The following is an 18,573-nucleotide window of genomic DNA, read 5'->3' on the forward strand; positions in this document are numbered from 1 at the left end:
CAAATTGTTGGACCAGAAGAGAATACATTCCCCAGTTCCTCCCACCAAGGTTTCTTCCTCCAGCTTCGAGGGGGGTTTTCCTTGCCCTATTTAAAAAAAAAAAAAAACTGATTTTTGTTTTACTTTTCAATACCCATATCCATGTTTTTTTGAAAGAAGACACTAAAGAGAATTTGGACAAAACATTACATAAATACTGAGAACAGTGTGGGTATATTCTAATGAACATGTGTGACTTGCAGCCCACTGCTGAACAAAGTTTTGTTACCATGACAACACACACAGCCATGAGACTAAAGCTTTTTAGCTTTACATTGCGGTCGTGATTTCACAGATCCATGTGGTTCACTGATTTTTTTTTTTTTTTTTTTTTTTTTTTATTATTTCTATAACTGAGTTACCAGCCCATATATAGATAAACAAAATCAACACCAGATCAACAATGGATGCCAATTTTGCATCCAGAGCATTTGGTGAGATACAGCAGATAATTTCTTATCTGCTGAGCAGATAAGAAATTATTTGTATATTTATATTGTAGGCCTCAATGAGCCACTTACTAAGATTCAGGTTCTCACGGGCTTTAAACTTTAAAATGTCAGTTAGTGCAACCTCTACTTGTGCTTGGGACCCATCAAGGAAAGATCTTTGACTAATGCTTTTCAAGCACTTTCTGTTCCAGCTATATTTTCAATGTAAGAATAAAATCAGGCGAGTCTTGCTCACGTCAGTTGTTTGGTGTAAGGTGGTCAGGAGTGCCTCTTAACTCTTAACTTGTCTCTTAACTTCTCGTCATGATTTTCAGATACAATTAACTTATCATCATAACTTTTTAGTCGTTGCTCATGCAAATAGTGACCCTGCAAGATCCACAGATTTTTTTCAAATTAGTCTGTGCCTAAAAATGCATTGTTCTTAGATGTAAGAGGGTGTCAGACTTGAGTTTTTTTTTATTAAAGTTTTTTCAGAGTTTTTAAAAGTCTTGTGCATTGATGCCATTCATTTTTATAATAAGACCGAGTGCACTCCCACTGACGGGAACAGATGTAACACTTGACAGACCTGCTACGCCACAATTCTAGAAAGGAAAACTAAGAGAAAACAACTTAGAGAGAGAGAGAGAGAGAGAGTGAGAGTGAGAGTGAGGTAGGTCACGTGTTAGCCCCACCTGAAAAGTTTTTAACTTGACCTTTGATTACTGAAGGAAGAGTTTTTCGTTTCATTCTTTATGACGTTTGCTGAAGGGTCATATACGCGATAGTGATAGCAGCAAAACATATGTTGTATAAAGCTAACCTGTCCAGTGCCACTTTGGTCTTATTTCTGAATTTGAAACAGGTGAATCCGCTGGAGATTTTTAACTCTGCTTTGGGAACGTGCTTCGGTATCCCAGATCAAAGCTTCGTCATATTTCGTCACAATAGCACGTCAGTAAACTCCACGACGTGATTCACCGATGTGTTCCCGGTGAACGCTAAGTCCTTCAGCGTCCGTCTGGTCCTAGCGAAGAATGAACAGGTTCGTTCTGGATGTATAAACCGATGACAAAGAGAGAGGGAGAGAGAGAGCGCCAGTCTACTGTCAGTTCCTGTCCGAGTAAGAAGAATTTTGTCAAGAACTACGCAATACAACATCATGGAAAAGCTGCTTCTGTTTGTCATCTTCTCTAGCGGTGAGTACAAGACAATATATGAAGTATATTGCGGATTACATATCAGATATGTTGTCATAAGCCAAGTCAACTTGAATTTGTAACACATTCTTTTAGTAACACATTCAAATAAAAACGTCTCGATGGAATTCATTAACGCTTTTCCTAACGTTACACTAAGTCTTTCCAAATAGTAAATCTGTTATTTACTTTAGTGTCATATTTGTGTGGCAATTAATCTACTTTATACAAATTTGCATGTGGCTAATTATGCATTCGAGAGAATGTGCAAATTTTTCCTCTTTTTTCCATAGTCAACATGGACTCACATAAGGGGCTGCGGTGTAGTGCTAAAAGTCATCAGTTTGGCTGTATTTCATTCATATTTCCTTAATGTCAAATCAATCATCATTCATTTCTGTTGACATATGTAAAACCAGGTGTGCAAAAATACTTTTTTCAGCAACTAAATACACAATGAATAAAGAAACGGTTGGTGAGTACCTTTACATTTATTTGTAAAACATGGATTATCAATAAATGGGGCATGCAATACCCAATTTGCAAAATTAATCATAGTTCCCTAAAGATTTAATGAAGCATCTGTGATATGTTTTTAGTCAATATATAACAAGGATCCCACAGCACTGCACCATTTGTACCCTACCTAAAAAGCCCTGTTCAGAATTACTGGGGTCAGTGCCTATTCCTTTTCACGATAATGAGCTACAGATCAATTTATCATGAGCATTTCCTCTAAGCTCATTGTGCTCATTTTGCTCCATTAACCTTGTCTTTGCACTCTCACATAAAATTAAGTCCATTAAACATGCACATTTAATTAAGGACTGATGCAGTAAGTTAGTGTAATGTAGTAGTTTTGGATTTTTTTATTTTATGGTTTTACTCTACTTATCTCTATGATCTCAGCTATTTGTAAATGATCAGTTATTCTGGAGAATCATGACTAACAGAGCAGTTAGATTATTGCTGTATGTGAAAAGTCTTGGAGTGAGTTACTCCCAATGTTTAAGTTGTCCAACTGGTTCCAGTTCCCATGTAATCAACTTCCTCTACCAATGCGTGAAACAGATGGTTGCTAGAGCACGTGTTAGATATTTCTTTCTTCATTCTCTTTTGGCACTTTTAATTCTCTTCCTCTGCAAATTTTCCTGGCTCTATTTACACAAGTGTCAGTGATTCTTCTCTTCAACGAGAAGAGCCTCTTTTGGGGCCTTAAGAGGGTTTTATTTTACTCTGACTGTGTGTGTGTGTGTGTGTGTGTATAAGCTGTTTTCAGTCATAGGTATTGTTGTTCAGTATCAGTAGTTTTGTTGCAGTTTTTCTGAAAGCTTAACCATTATGAATAACAAAAGTATTAAGTGACACACTGTATGTAATTCAGAAATTAGTCATCCACCTTACAGCCCAGATTTAGCAAGGAATGATTTTTACCTATTACCAAATTTGAAGGTCTACATGGAAAGTGATTTTTTTTTAATGGTAGCAACAAATGAACATTTCTTTCATATCTTATAAGAATTAATTGTGGGGTGTTTTTTTTTTTGTTTGCTTTGTTGGCTTTTTGTTTGTTTGGTTGTTCTGTTTTTTCCTTGGGTTGTGGGTTTTGGGTACAACCATCGGAGTGGGTTTACTCTGGGTGATCTGGTTTCCTCCCACAGTCCAAAAAACACACGTTGTTTAGTGGATTGGCTCTTTAAAAAAGTGTCCATAGGGAAGTGTATGTTGCCCTGAGATGGACTTGTGCCCCATCCAGGGTCTGTTCTCTCCTTGCACCCAGTGATTCTGGGCAGGCCCTGGATATACCGTAATCCTGAACAGCATATGTTTTACAGACAATGAATGTATTTGTTTCAGAGAATTGGAAATCTAATTGCTAAATCTTACAAATATGAAGGGTTATAACATAGAAAAGTAAAACTATGTAAAATTTATCATTTTTCTTCATACATATACCAATAATTTATTGAATAGCCCACATAGTCAGTTTAATTATTATTCACACCATATTTAAAGGAACTGTAGTTAATCATACAAAAAAAAAAAAAAAAATCAGAATGGGAATGTGCTTTCCTTAGTCTTCTCAGGCATTAGATTTTCTACTGGGCTTTCCTGGTTATAGAGCTAGTGTTGAAGGACCTGGTGAGATTCTCCACCAGAACATAGACATCAATCTTCTGATATCACCAGCTTTGTCCACATTCTGAGACGGATTGATGATTCTACACTAGACTGTTAGCCATTGCACCTCTTCCGGGAATAGGGATAGGGGATTGGGCTAGTTTCTTTTTCTATATACTGCTTTGTAACTTTTTTAATTTCATGTCCATCTCCCTGAAGAAGAACATTTTGTTTAAAAAAAAGTTATTTTAAGGAATGACATGAAAGACTTTTGACATGAACAATCTCTAATCTAGTCTCTAACCATCCCGGTGCTGATAGGTGAGTAATAGAATATGGCCATATTTATGAATTCCTGAGTAAATATTGACATGGTTTATTTAAAGGTAGATTTTAAGGAACATTAGTTAAGATATTTTTTACTCCTTTTTGTGCTCGTTTGCACTCTGACTCTGCACTCGGTTTTCATACGATTATCCAAAATGTACATTTCTGTAGTGCTGAGCCCAGAGTAGCAATGAAAGAGCCCCTGTTCTCATTATTACAGTTCAGTGCTGTATTACAGTTCAAGCAGTAATTTTAAAGTTAATATTGCATAGTGTTCCTTTAAAATACTTCAGTGACTTTTTTGGGATTTTGGTGTTAAATTATACAAACTGATGATGAATTTAACTACCAACAATGATTGGGATTGGGATTGAATGGGACATAAGGGTACCTTTTTATGAAATAATTAAGTATATTAACGTTTCTTTTAAGATGTTAACCATCCATTCATCTACCCATCCATCAAATTTTTGCAACTCTTTGTTGTTTAGGTTTGAGCTGGGGCCGAAAGGTGTCAATACCACCAGGACCTCTGCTTCGGGTTGAAGGTCTGCCACTGTCATTACGGTGTGACGTATCTGACTATGAGGGCCCCCAGGAGCAGGACTTCGACTGGAAAGCAACACGAGGGGTAGAGACTATCAAAGTCATCTCCACTTTTGAGACTACATTTCCAGATCAGTCTTTAAAGGATCGGGTGGAGAGTGAGGACATCAGTGTAAAGAGACTGGGAGATAGCACAGTGGAGCTCAGGATAAAAAAAACCAAAATCACTGACAGTGCAGTGTACACCTGCAGTACTCCCAGCACTGATTCTGTTATGACTGGAAACTATGACGCAAGTGTGCAATTAAGAGGTAGGTGAAGTATCTTTGTTAACAGTTTGGCAGAAGAATAGATTTTTTAATTCTCCTTGGAGAAACTGAGTCTCTGCATTTAACCCATCAGTGGCACTGAATACACACACCCTCTAGGGGCAGTAAGCAAACAGACCAGAAGCAGCAGGCAGCCAGACATAGCATCTGGGGAGCAGTATATTATGAATCATCTGTGAATGTTGAGGGAAGAAAAAGCACATTTAAAGCCCTAAATGTGTCTATGTTAAAGTCCAGCAGCACTTTGCTGATATCACTGCAGACGGATTGAAATGCAGCTCTTTTTTGTGTTCTGTTAAGGTGCCAGGCACTTGAAGCATTGTTTCATTTCTTAGGGGAAGGTTTTAACCACTATAACTTGTAAATCAGTTCCATGGGGCCAGTTAACACTTTTAGCTTGCTTTATGCCACAAGCTAGCTGATGTTGTATGTGGGCGGATTTATGTTACTTGGAGTAGTGGTGTAGCCATAGAATATATACAGGCAGAATATCATGAGAATTTGAACAATTAAAAAACGTATTCTAACAATATATAAAATTTTAATCCATTTCTGGAAGAATGGCCTTCCCAAAAAAACAGAACAAAACATTGTCTGGATGGCAGCATGTTGCCACCTTTATATATTGTACATAATTTTTGTGAATATTTATGAATACGTTCTATGAAACGTATTCCTGCCAGGGCTAAAAGTAGAGATGATGCAACACAGTCCCAATTAATCTGGAATTAGGGTTTGAACTTGGAACCTTTCTTATTCAAGATTTTCAGTATTTTAAGAACTTTTTCATGGAAAAATACAGATTCCCTGCAGCATGGTGGTGCAACAGGTAGTGTTGGGACCTGGGGATGTTGGTTCCACTCTCACTCCGGGTGTTCTCCCCGTGTCTGTGTGGGTTTCCGCGGGGGGCTCCGGTTTTCTCCAAAATCAAGTTGGTGGGTGGACTGACTACTCAAAAGTATCCATAGGTATGAGTGTGTGAATGAATGTGTGAGTGTGTGTCACCCTGTGAAGGACTGGCTCTCCCTCCAGAGCGTGTTTCTGCCTTGTGCCCAGTGATTCCGGGTACGCTCCGGACCCACCCGGACCCTGAACAGGATAAGCTGTTACAGACAATGAATAAATGAATGAAAGAATGAATAAAACCCACTTGTTTAAAATAATTTTAAAAAATGCAGAATATTAAAAAAGAATTAGTTACATGGCAGCACGGTTGCGCAGCAGGTAGTGTTGCAGTCACACGGCTCCAGGGACCTGGAGGTTGTGCGTTCAAGTGCCGTGCTGGGTGACTGTCTGTGAGGAGTTTGGTGTGTTCTCCCTGTGGCCTTGTGTGTTTCCTCCAGGTGCTTCAGTTTCCTCCCACTGTCCAAAAACACACTTTGGTAGGTGGATTAGCACCTGACCATAAGCTCATGCCAGTGCCACTATTTTTGGTAATCATACACCACCTAATTCCCAGGTGCAACACCTGGTATCTCAAGCCCAGAAAACAATACTTTCAGCCATCTCTCCACAAACACTACTGGTCAGGGTGGAAACTATTCCAGAATTTCCATACCTTGCACAACATTGCCTTTCCCTCAAACAACTTCTCCATAATCGCTGCCTTCCTTACATCAGCCCACACACAACACTCCATCCGTTCCTCCACCTTAAGAGTATATTTGGCTGCAATAAACTTCTTCACAAAACTAATAAATGGTACACCTCATTCTTCCTCCAGTCACTCTCAGATTACCCTTCTCCTCAAAAGGAAACTGATAGGTTGAACCTCATCTTCTATCTCAAAGATCACCAATCACTTCAGACATTTTATTATGCTACTCACCTACTATTGCCCCTACACTTGAAGCCATTATTCTCCTAGTCTTCTTTAGCTTTCTCAAAATTTCAGAATTCACAACTCTCTCAATCTCATCCAGTTCATTTATTTACCCCCTTGTGTCAGTTCGGCAAAACAGCCCATCTATATCTTTTTAAATTACATTGTCCACTCAGTCCCTACAAACCCCTTATACAGTACATCAAACATAGGAATTCCCAGAATGCTCAGCCAACAGACCCACTCTTCATCAAACCAAATAAAATCAAATTTATTTGTATAGCACTTTTTACAACTGATGGTGTCACAGAGCAGCTTTACAGAATTCCAGGAAAGACAATGTTTGGACATAAGAATGTAAAAATCCCCAAATGAGCAAGCCAGGGGTGACAGTGGAAAGGAAAAGCTCCTCAGGCGGGTAGCTCCAGAGCAAATGGTGGTGGCTGGAGCGTGGGCAGCTGGTCAGAAGCGTGGAGCAGGAGCTCGACAGTCATTCATCAGTGTCCAGCCGGACAGGTGGGCAGTTGTCCACTTGGAAAAAGGTAGAGGGTTGGAGTTAGTTTTGATCTGTTTGGTGTATGTAAAGTAGAGGATGTGAACATTTCCAGAGTGTGGCTAATGACTCCGGCAGATCTGACATTGACAGCTTTAACTAAAAGGAGAAAACCAGAAGGACACAGACGAGGGAGCATCCTAAAACACTGGCATTATACGTTAATAACAGAATTTTGTAATCAATACGGAATGTAACAGGCAGCCAATTCAGTGATGATAGAACTGGACTGATAGGTTCAAATTTTCTAGTTTTAGTGAGTACCCTGGCTGCAGCATTCTGAACAAGTTGAAGTTTACTTAAATTTCTGCTGGTGCATCCTGACAGTAATGTGTTACAATAGTCAAGGCTTGAAGTAATAAAAGCATGTACTAATGTTTTTTGCGTCATATAGGGATAAGGCATTTCTAATCTTGACGATGTTCCAAACATGTAAAAAAGCTGTCGTAGTGATACTGCCTATGTGTTGATCAAATGATTAATCCGGGTCAATTATGACGCCTAGATTTTTTGCTGCTGGACCAGGTATAACTGCAAGGTCAGTAAAATTAAATCTGATAATTTATTTCTTGCCACCTTTGGACCCAAAAGCAGGACCTCTGTTTTGTTACTTTTTAGAAGGAGGAAGTTACACAACATCCAGTCTTTCACGTCTTTTACACAGTCCTCTATTATCTTTAATCTGTGTTTGTCATCACGCTTGGCTTAAATATACAATTGTGTGTCGTCTTAAAATAGAGCTTTGCGGAATTCCAAATCTTACTTTAGAATAATAAATCAAAGATAAATTGTTTGCTTTTATGAATTGATAACGTTCCGTAAAGTAAGATTGGAACCATGATAGCTTTGTCCCTGTGATTCCAACCATGTTTTCTAGCCTTTCTGGGAGAATATTATGGTCTATCATATCGAAACCTGTATTGATGTCAAGAAGAACCAACAGGGATACATGGCTTTGATCAGAGGCAAGAACATAATTTGTTATCTTGACTAGAGCTATCTCAGTGCTATGATGTGGCCTGAATCCAGATTGGAATATTTCCTATATATGATTCTTATGTAGATATGAACTAAATTGATGGGCTACAGCTTTATATCTTGGATAGATTAGAAATAGGCCTGTAATTAGACAATATGCTAGCATCAAGATTTGGTTTCTTGATCAGTGCACTATATGCACTATTTTATAATATTTTTTAATTTTTTTATTGGGACACGTTATTTTCTGGCTTTTACTCCATAAAACACACAGTTTTATAAATAAGGCCCTAGGAGCAACGGGCACCACCTTCACTGGAGCGGGAGTGGCTGGGATTCCCACGATCACTTGAACAGGAGCAGCAGCAGCTGGGATCACCATGGTCACTGGAGCAGGGGCAGCAAGCATTCCTGCAACGATGTCCATGGAGGCAGGGGCCTGTGCTCGAACGGCACGTGCTGGAGATGTTCGAAGGCCAGGTGCTGTTACGGGCTCTGAAGGTCCAATGGGCACATTCATGAGGAAGTCCAAATGGTCTATTGAACAAGAACCCTCATAAAATGTGCCCCCGCTAGCCTTGCCTCTTCTGCCCTGAGATTTAAGTATAACGGAACCAAGCCTGAAAACAAAAAACATCACAAAAAAGACATCACAAAAGCAGGAAAGCAGGAGACAGGGCAAGAGCGTGATAATAGTGTAGTGTTGATACTGGTCAGCACAAACCTTCTAATATTCCCAATCTTAAGGTTGAGGTATTCTGTTAAATTTAACTTATTCTGGATGCATTTGTTAGCCACATACAAAGAAGTCTTGGAAATGGGACAGTATTATTGCACTACACTGATGTAATCAACCTATAAATGTGTACTTTGAAAGTATATTGTCCCTAAATTGAACTGGTATCCCTGCTCAAAACAAACCCAGAATACAGTTCTAGCTTTCTAAATGTGACTAAATTTTGCTCACCTATTATGTTTTACTGCCCATTAACCAAAGCAGACTAGAACCAGGCCTGGTGTGTGTATAATGAATGTTAAGTAGGTTCGTTTTAAAAAAACATCATTAAAAAAATTGAAGATTGAGTGTAACTGAACTGCAGAGTATCAGTCTTCTTTTATGAAAATGAAAACTATGGCAAATCTAGTCACAACACCAAATGCAACTTTGTCAGTTTGGGAACATTTTGGATTTCAACTAAATAAAAAGGGAGAGCCAGCCTATATAGTTGAAGTACAATAATACAAAAAATTTGAAATATTACCCACATGACATCCAGCTATTGAAGCCCAACTGCCTCCACCAGCACAAAACCCTGGAGCAGCCTCAAAGCAAACAGTTCAGGCCAGGTCCAGCCAACAATTAGGGGTATAGCACCAGAATCAAGATAATTAAAATAATAAAATTGGGGCAGTAATATTGCATATCGCAGTATTAAGCTCCATTAAATCAACGTATGGGAAATTCTTTCACCACAACAGTCCTAATTTTATGCTTGGTTTTCTTGTTAAAGTATAAACATTTTTTGTTATAGTGTGTACAGTCCATGCATGTATTTTTGTCCATTGGTGTAAATATGTCAGCACTGTCCTAAAATGTCCTAAAAACCTTCCCTCTTTATTTTTTGCTTGCAGTGATTCCTGATACACTGGTCTTGGCCCCTGAAGCTCCAGCTGTCTCAGTCTTTGAAGGCAGACCAATTATTTTAAGCTGCAACATCTCCCATGACACCACTGAGGGTATTTATCTGTCAGTAACTTGGTCTTTTAAAAAGGACCAGTCACAAGAACAGGATCTTCTTACATTTGGCCCGGATGTGGCTGTAACTGTTGGAGGGAATTTCACTCAGCGCTATGCAGATGGTGGAATGCATCTGCATTTGGATATTGGGGGTTCCTACAGCCTGATGCTGTCTGGAGCATTGCCTGAAGATCAGGGGATGTATGTGTGTGCTGCCAGTATGTGGACCAGAGAACAGGGTGTGTGGAACAGGATACAGGAAAAGACAGTGCTCATGGGTCAAGTGGCTGTTGTTCCAACAGGTGAGGATGGATTCCAGTGCGGTTTATGAGTTTAGGTACACTATCTGGGCAAAAGTATATGGAAAACTGACTTACACATATATCACATGAGTTTTTTGGAGTATCTATTCTAAAACCATGGGCATTCATATGAAGATGGCCCATCCTTTGTGGATGTGTGCATCCCAAATTTTAGGTGGTGTTATCAGGGCTCTGTGTAGACCACAGGGGTTCCACATAAAGTCCAGAAAGTAGCTTTATGCCAGGAAAGTGCCAAAGTCTATTTGTCTATCTTCTATTGTCATACATGCCATCTGGAGAAGTATAATGTAAATACATACTCGCAACACTTCAATGTCTAAATTATCGTATCAGTGGTAATACAACAGGCATCCTTGAAGGAAGCAGGAGGCATCAAACCCTTTAAGCTGCAACCTTAAACATTATATCTTCAGCATTAGCCAAATATTAAACAAAATGTGCTAAAATACTTTAATGTCTTGAAGTCTGTTTACCTCCCATTTTTAGAATAGAAAATGTATTTATTTTTTTAAACAAGTGCTCCTTTAAAGCCCTCCAGATGATCCTTCTTATTCTTTATGAAATATTTCCAAATGTATAAGTAATTTTTGTTAGATAACGAACTGCAAGTCACAATGTGTTTTTTGGTGTGATTTAACGGCAATGCATGGTAACTCATTACTAATGAACAAGGTGTTTCTGTGTTTGTCATTAGGAGTTAATGATGATCAGGAACAGTATTATAAAGTGATACACATTAACTCATTAGTAACGAGATGTCATGTGTTTCAATTAATAATAATAAACTGAAAAATACTTTTACATACCTTTATTAAAGAACACACTTGCACAAAATTAAATGTTATTTTTATGCTAATTGTGTTAAATTAATAATTAATTTGATATACATTAATTAAATACATTTAGTACAAATGTAACATTTTCAAATATTCAGAAGAAACAACAAAATATATGTAAACATTTGCTTATTTTGTAAACAGCCATAGCTTAAAATAATAAAATAAATAATGTAGACTATAAATCTACCACAAAATTAAGACGATTGTGTGTGCATATAAACAGCAAACATAAACACTTACACCAAAAAAACACCCTTAAAACTTAAATACAGAATAGTTGCTATGCTGAATTAATGTGTTCTGTCTGCTTGGTTAAAGCTCACATTGTCTGTTGCACTCTCCTTGTGGTGTTTTTGGGTTTCCTGGTACTCATCTGGGTGCTTCTGCATGAGGTGGTGAGACAGATTGCTTTGTGTTTCCCTTTTGTTGTTACAGCAGGCTTCTTTCATCTTACAATTATCTTGGTTTGTTGTACATCTGATATTTTGTAACCAAACCATCTCTACACTACTGAAGTCACTCCCATTTTGAAGCAAACTCTTCCACCTCAAAGTCACTCTCCGCCATCATGTGGAAACCATGTGGATGTGCCTGAAGGCTCATGTAATGAACATATACCTTTTTATGCATAACTGCATTATGTCATCATGTAATATCATTATTATTATGATACTGATTTTATTTATAGTTTTATACATTTTTGGAGATTGTGGATGGAGTTCTTGAGAGGACTCCATGCACTGACTTCATCCATTGTGTTGCAGTAGGAATTCAGTGCTAATGTAGGTACTTGGTACTTGGGAACACTAAAGAGGTGTAATTGGATGAATGGTCTGCCTGATCCGAACCCAAGTAATGGGATGTTATTGGACTTCTGTGCTACACAGGGAGAATAGGAATGAGAGCCAGGTTTATTCAGCTTGAGGCTCGGAATGAGTGCTGAAAGAGCGTCACGTTTACTCTGGGGAATTACAGGGCTCAAGTGCAAGATTGCTCAGTTTAAAGAAAGGGGCACGCCAGGTTAGTCTTGTAATTGGTCAGGGTAAAGCTTATCCTCCCGTCCTACATTGTGAGGAGAGCTGTTAGGGTTACAAATGAAATACAGTAAAACTTTGAGAGAATTTTTAAAAATATTTTTGAAAGGAGGTTTGAAAAGACATGTTTGAGACATTTGGTACAATTACATTAGGGACTCTGAGGAGCCAGAATAACCTAATTAGGACATAAAATAGACTCTGGACTTTAACCTTGTGCTTTCTGCCAAAATGTATGGGTGAAACTGTATATGTAAATCTCAATGCCTGTTATTGAAATATGGCAGAATTTATATTGAACTGCATGATATGCATGAATCTACTTTAGAGAAGTTCATGGTGGATAACATAGCAAAAGCATTTCTGGATTTGGAGATGTGGTAAATGTCCTTCCTTTCATTTCCAGTTTAAATCAATTCTTTAATATTGTGGTCTAAATTATATTCTGGAATGTCCATGGTAATGTATATTCAAAAAGTCAGGTCTACAAGAAAGGTCACAGACATTTAGTAAACATTGGAAAATGTCTCGTTAAATAATTTTAATAAATGTGAAATGTAGTTTTTCCACTGTCAGGATTTGGCACTACTCTTTCTTCTACTCTACTTCTTTTTATGTTTTTTTTTTTTTTTTGCGTTTCTCAATGTTCCTTCAGAATCTGTCTCCATCTGTTCCCTTGTATCTATTTACTGTCCTATGTGTTCCAGGTCCCTTTGACTGTTGAGTGTCTGTTAGTCATTCATGGCTTCTTTGAGCACATCCTATCCATCTATATCTAATCTTCTATATTTGTGGTTTCTTTGTTTAAGGTTTGTCATTTATGGTTGTGGTTTGTTTCTTAGGTTTCTCAGTCTGTGACTTTATGCACCTAGTCCTGTTCTCCTCTGATCATTAGTACTGTTCCTTTGTTACAGTGGTGTTGCTTTGTGTGGCCTTTTCTCTCCCTTATCCCATATCCTGGTCATTTCATATTGTTTCATATGTGTTCAGATAGGAAATTATTTCTGATTTGGAAAAGAATAAGCTAATAATTGATGGACAGGAAATATTTGTGGGGGTGTGTATTGGTGGACTTTGTGCAATCTTTTGGCCATGATGATTAATAAAATGGAGAGGGAAGTGTTCAATCTATGAAACATGCTGCAATCTAAAGGACACACACGAGTAAATACAGTAAGGGGATGATAGGGTTACACAAAGGTACACAGCTAACCTTCCATTTTTACCATGTTTAATTTTTTTCAACACATACACTATAAGATTAAGACAAGATGAGATTAACTTTATTATCCTTATAGGGGAAATTTTTCTTGGGCCACCAAATAAAACTGCATATACATAGGAAGACACATGCACGTGATGGCACATTTACTAAAACAAATGAAATGGGTCACATTAACAAATAAATACATAAAAATAAATAAAAATCTACAAAACGTATATGGGGAGCCTGGGTCGTAACAGAACAGCACTGAAAGTATATCTTGCCAAAAGTATTTGCTCGTCTGCTTTCACACACTTAGAAATTTGAGTGACATCCCTTTCTTAATCCATAGGGTTTACATTTACTGCATTTAGCAGATGCTCTTATCCAAAGAGACTCACAAAAGTGCTTAGTGTAAAGACATAGTGTGTATCCTAGCTAGTACCTTTTAGGTTAGGGTCTAAATTCCCTCTGAACTCAGATGCTTGTCAGAACAAGGGCCAGTGCTGATACCTAGAAAGAAAGGAGTTAAGTGGAGATAAGTGCAAAAACATGTTAGGGTGAGCACTTAGATTATTGCTTACCTAAGTGGGTGACAAAGAGATGGGTCTTCAGTCTGTGTTTGAAGACTGCAAGAGAGTCTGCTGGTTGCACTGGGGGTCGAAGTTTGTTCCAACATCTGTGTGTCAAGGCTGAGAAGAGTCTTGACGCTAGTCCTCCATGTGACTTTAGGGATGGCATGTCAAGTTGAGCTGTACTTGAAGCTTGAAGGGCTTGAGGTGCAGTCCAACTCTTGACCATTGCCGTAAGATAGGGAGGGGGTGGTACGTTCTTGGCTTTGTAGGCAAGCATAAAAGTTTTAAACCCGATGCAGTGACATTTGGAGTGACATGGGTGAACTTAGGAAGATTGAAGACAAGCCATGCAGCTGCATTCTGGAACAGCTGAAAGGGGCCTGATGGCCTGCAGAGGAAGACCAGCCAGGAGTGAGCTGGTGCAGTCAAGCCATGAAATGACTAGAGACAAGCACCTGGGCAGCCTCCTGAGAAGGAATGGGTCATATCTGTCGGATGTTGTACAGTAGGAATCTGCATGACAATGTCAGTCTGTTAGCTGAGTGTCATCAGCAAGAGAAACCATGAGAAATAATAATATCACAAGAGAACGGGTATGCAATGAAAAGAGAAAAGGACCCAGTACAGAGCCTTGAGGAACACCAGTGGAGAACTGCATGGAGCAGAAGTTGAATTGTTCCAAGTTACCTGGTAAGAGTGATCTTCCAGATAAGACTCAAACCATTTCCATGCCAAACCAGCAATTCTGAGGTTGCTGAGGACCAACAGGAGGATGTTGTTGTTGATTGTGTCAAAGGCTGCAGAAAGATCCCAAAGAATAAGAACCGATGACAGTTTGGCTGATCCTGCTGTCTGGAGTTTCTCAGTAACTACTACAAGGGCAGTTTTGGTTGAGTGTGTTGATTTGAAGCCAGGCTGGTAGGGATCTTGCAGCTGGTTCTGGGTAAGAAAGAGGAACAATTAATTATAGACTTCACATTCAAGTCTGTAGTTGCTAAAGTCTGAGGAGTCAAGAGTGGGCTGCTTCAAGGTGGAAACCACCCTGGCAGTCTCATGGTTTAAATTGATGTCAGCCCACCCTTTGCTGCTTTAACAGCTTCAACCCCTCTGGGAAGGCTTTTCACAGGTTTAGGACTATATTCATTAGAACTTGTGACCATTCTTCCAAAAGTGCATTTGTGAGGTCTGATGTTGGACGAGAAGGCCTGGCTTGCTGTCTCGGCTCTAATCTATCCTAATTGAAAATGGGATTCACTGAGCTCCTCAGAACGACCCATTCTTTCATGAATGTTTGTAGAAGCAGCCTGTATGCCTAGGATTTTGTGTTTTACAGGGGCACACAAAATTTAAAGAGGTAGAGATTTACTCCTTTGCCCAGAATTCATAAGAACACAATTGTGCATCTGCTAAATCCTATTAAAACTAACTATAAAACTAAGGTTAATTAAATTAAAGCTACACTGTCATGAAGGAGAACTGAAGATCATATTAGCAGTAAATTGGTTAAAATTAATTTTATTTACATGCACATTTTTGGGACAAATAAAATATAAACAGTATAATCTGCAAGATTCTGCGAGTCTTGGAGAGAAAGAGTGGAAGATGACTCACAGGAGGATTACATGGCTACGGACAATGGAATGGCTTTGACTATGAGAAAGGAGACAAATATAGTGGCAACAGGGGCCCTGCATTGAACAATACTTGTTATGGAGTTGTTCAAATCAGTCGGTTGAAGTCCAGTAACAGGTTACTCACCACAGTTCACAGGATATCAACACCTCTGTTACTACTGAGGAGAACACCAGCAAAAGTGTATAGGAGGGTGAACCTGATGTTAACCAGAGGAATGGTGGAGAGCAGAAGAGGGTGAAACAAGGGGAGAAAGAGAAAGGAATTGGGCAGAGAATAAAATAAAATGGCCAGCTGCAGTAGATAAAGTAGGGTGGGGTTGCATAAATGATTATTTGAAAGGTATATTGGATGGTTTTAAGGGATCAGCAGAGAAGAAATTGAATAGTTTGGGTAAAGTTACTTATAAATAAGGAATGGCAAAGTTTGGTAGGTTTCAATAAAAGCAAAGTGGACAAGATATAGTGAAGTCAAGATGGCAAGTACAGGGTGGGCCATTTACCTGGATACATCTTAATAAAATGGGAATGGTTGGTGATATTCACTTCCTGTTTGTGGCACATTAGTATATGAGAGGGGAAAACTTTTCAAGATGGGTGGTGACCATGGTGGCCATTTTGAAGTCGGCCATTTTGGATCCAACATTTTTGTTTTTTTGGGAAGTGATACTAGAGCTGCCATTCACAAGTTTAGTTGAGGAATTTAAATGCTCAAATGTAAGCCATGAGATGATTTTGTCAGGATTGAAGGATGCAGTGGTTAAAGCAGGTTAAAGTGGAAAAGACAAATGGCAGTGAAGGTAGCCATGAGCTCATTAGAGCTAAGGGATGTGATTGGCTAAGTGCAATGCGGAAGAGTGGGCTTTGGGTCAGGTGATTCATGGAAAGCGTTTAGTAAGGCCACATCATCAGAGAAAACAAATAATGACTAGATTAATCCTCCTCAAGAAGAGGAGGCATGGTGCGCTACAGCAGCGTCACGGGCAAAACAAGGCCAGTGGCTCCGCTAGGATCACTTCGCAAGAATTGTGGGTGATGGAAGCAAGTTTTATATAGTTTTCACTTGGAGCAACTTATGATGTCCTTCCAACTCCACAAAATCTGGGTAGATGAAGACCCTAGTTGTAAATGATGTACAGGGGTTGGCATGCTGAAGCATATTCTATTTGGTTGTAAGGATTGTTTGTCACAGTTGAAGTATACATGGCAACATAATTAGTTGCTAAGGGTTTTAGCATGTTTGTTGGACAGCAAACGCTTAGAGGTAAATGTATTAACAAGTGGTTCTGGTAATAAAGTGATTAGGTTTGTGTGTGAGAGTGAACGTATTCGAGAGTGTGCACAGGCTATAAATATTGGTAGATGGGGTGAAGCGTAAGATTGGAAATTGCTGGTGGCCATAAGTAAAAAAACTGCAGGTCCCAGAGCACATTGTATTAACTACACTGTATATATGGTGCTGTACTCTGAAAGTAAGATAGTTTATTTCATGGAGTTAACAGTTCCATTTGAGGATGTAGTAGACATTCGAAATGAAGAAGCTGAAGTACCTGGACTTGGAAGCTAAGGTGAAAGAGGGAATGTGGGTGGCAGGCACATGTTAGACTGGTGGAGATGGGTGTTAGGGGATTTGTAGCCAAGTCTGCCACATCCCTGCTTGTGCTGTTTGGCATCAGGGGCTGGAGACTAAGGGCAGCTGGAGTTATTAGAAACAGCTGAAACGTGTAGTCAGTGGTTGTGGATAAAGAGAACACTGACTAGTTGGGGAAATGTGCTGTTGTGGTGGTTGGTGATGTAGCACGTAAAGATCACATGAAACTGGTGTCACTGGGCATGCATTAATGGTGCCAGTGGGGCTAGGTACAGCTTTAGTCAACAGGGAGACCAGTGTGGATTTACGGTTGTTGATACTTAAGGTAAGGTAGAACTGTAAAGCGGGCTTGCAGGGGGTGGGTCTTGGACACCAGACTTCACTGTTGAGCCTTCTGGAGGTGTCAGGGGCTTAATTCAGCGAAACACTGACGAGGGGATGTGCCTACCTGATGACCCCTGTGAAGAGCTAGTGATGCAGTGGGTGATTTGGGTACTCGTGATGGGCTCAGTGAGTAACCATAGATGTTAAGGGTAGCTGGTTTCTGATCGGATCATAAACAGACACAGCAAACTTAAGGTGAAGCTGTAGGATTGGAACAATGGAAATTATGTGGCTGCAGGTGGAAAGAGAGTGGGCTGGGCCCTATGTGAACGGATTGGTATAGGATATTTTACATCTTATCTTGTGTATGGTTATAGGTGTAATAATATTCCTCCCTCTGACATACACAGGGGTACACTGAAAAGTGTGTAATTACTTACCTTCTGCAATGGCTAATTTAAAAACTAGGGTAAATTACAAGGGTAATAAACTCAAAATAGACTATTATATACAGAAATATTAGTTTTACCAACCTGTTTTTATAACTCTAAATATTAATGAGAGTTTTCTCAATTACAAAATGTCATTTATTGGTTATGGGTTTGGTTGTTTGGAACTTTAGAACCTCTTTTAATGCCATATGTTTTCACATAACCTCAGATCATCTTAAATGATATCTAGCCCAGAGAAAGCAGAAACATTTCTGAACAACAAATGTTTTTTTTTGTTTCAACAAATGTTATCCTCAATTCCCATACAATTAAACATGCAAATAAAAGGATAGGCAATATAATACAGTGGTAAACCTTTATTTTGGGCGTTTTGAAGGACTTAAACTTTTTTATATATATTTGCCCATTTAAATCACACTGGTAATTGAAAATGTCTAAGAAAATGAAAAAGAACTGTGGAATGGAAAATGGACAGTGGCACAACAAATAGTGTTGCTGCTACATAACTTTAGGG

General features: G+C 39.0%; 1 protein-coding gene across 2 annotated transcripts in view; it reads left to right on the forward strand.

Moving 5' to 3' along the window:
• Positions 1-1,206: 1,206 nt before the first annotated feature.
• The window catches only part of ptgfrnb (prostaglandin F2 receptor inhibitor b), a 46,735-nt gene continuing 29,368 nt past the window's right edge, over positions 1,207-18,573 (forward strand). For both annotated transcript variants that reach the window (XM_066649829.1, XM_066649838.1), the window contains exons 1-3: positions 1,207-1,672; positions 4,612-4,977; positions 9,981-10,388. In XM_066649829.1, the coding sequence (XP_066505926.1) occupies positions 1,636-1,672; positions 4,612-4,977; positions 9,981-10,388 (811 nt within the window). In that variant the 5' untranslated portion in view covers positions 1,207-1,635. The remainder of the gene's footprint in view (positions 1,673-4,611; positions 4,978-9,980; positions 10,389-18,573) is intronic.

Source organism: Hoplias malabaricus, chromosome 2, assembly GCF_029633855.1.
Source record: "Hoplias malabaricus isolate fHopMal1 chromosome 2, fHopMal1.hap1, whole genome shotgun sequence".
Lineage (NCBI taxonomy): Eukaryota > Metazoa > Chordata > Actinopteri > Characiformes > Erythrinidae > Hoplias > Hoplias malabaricus.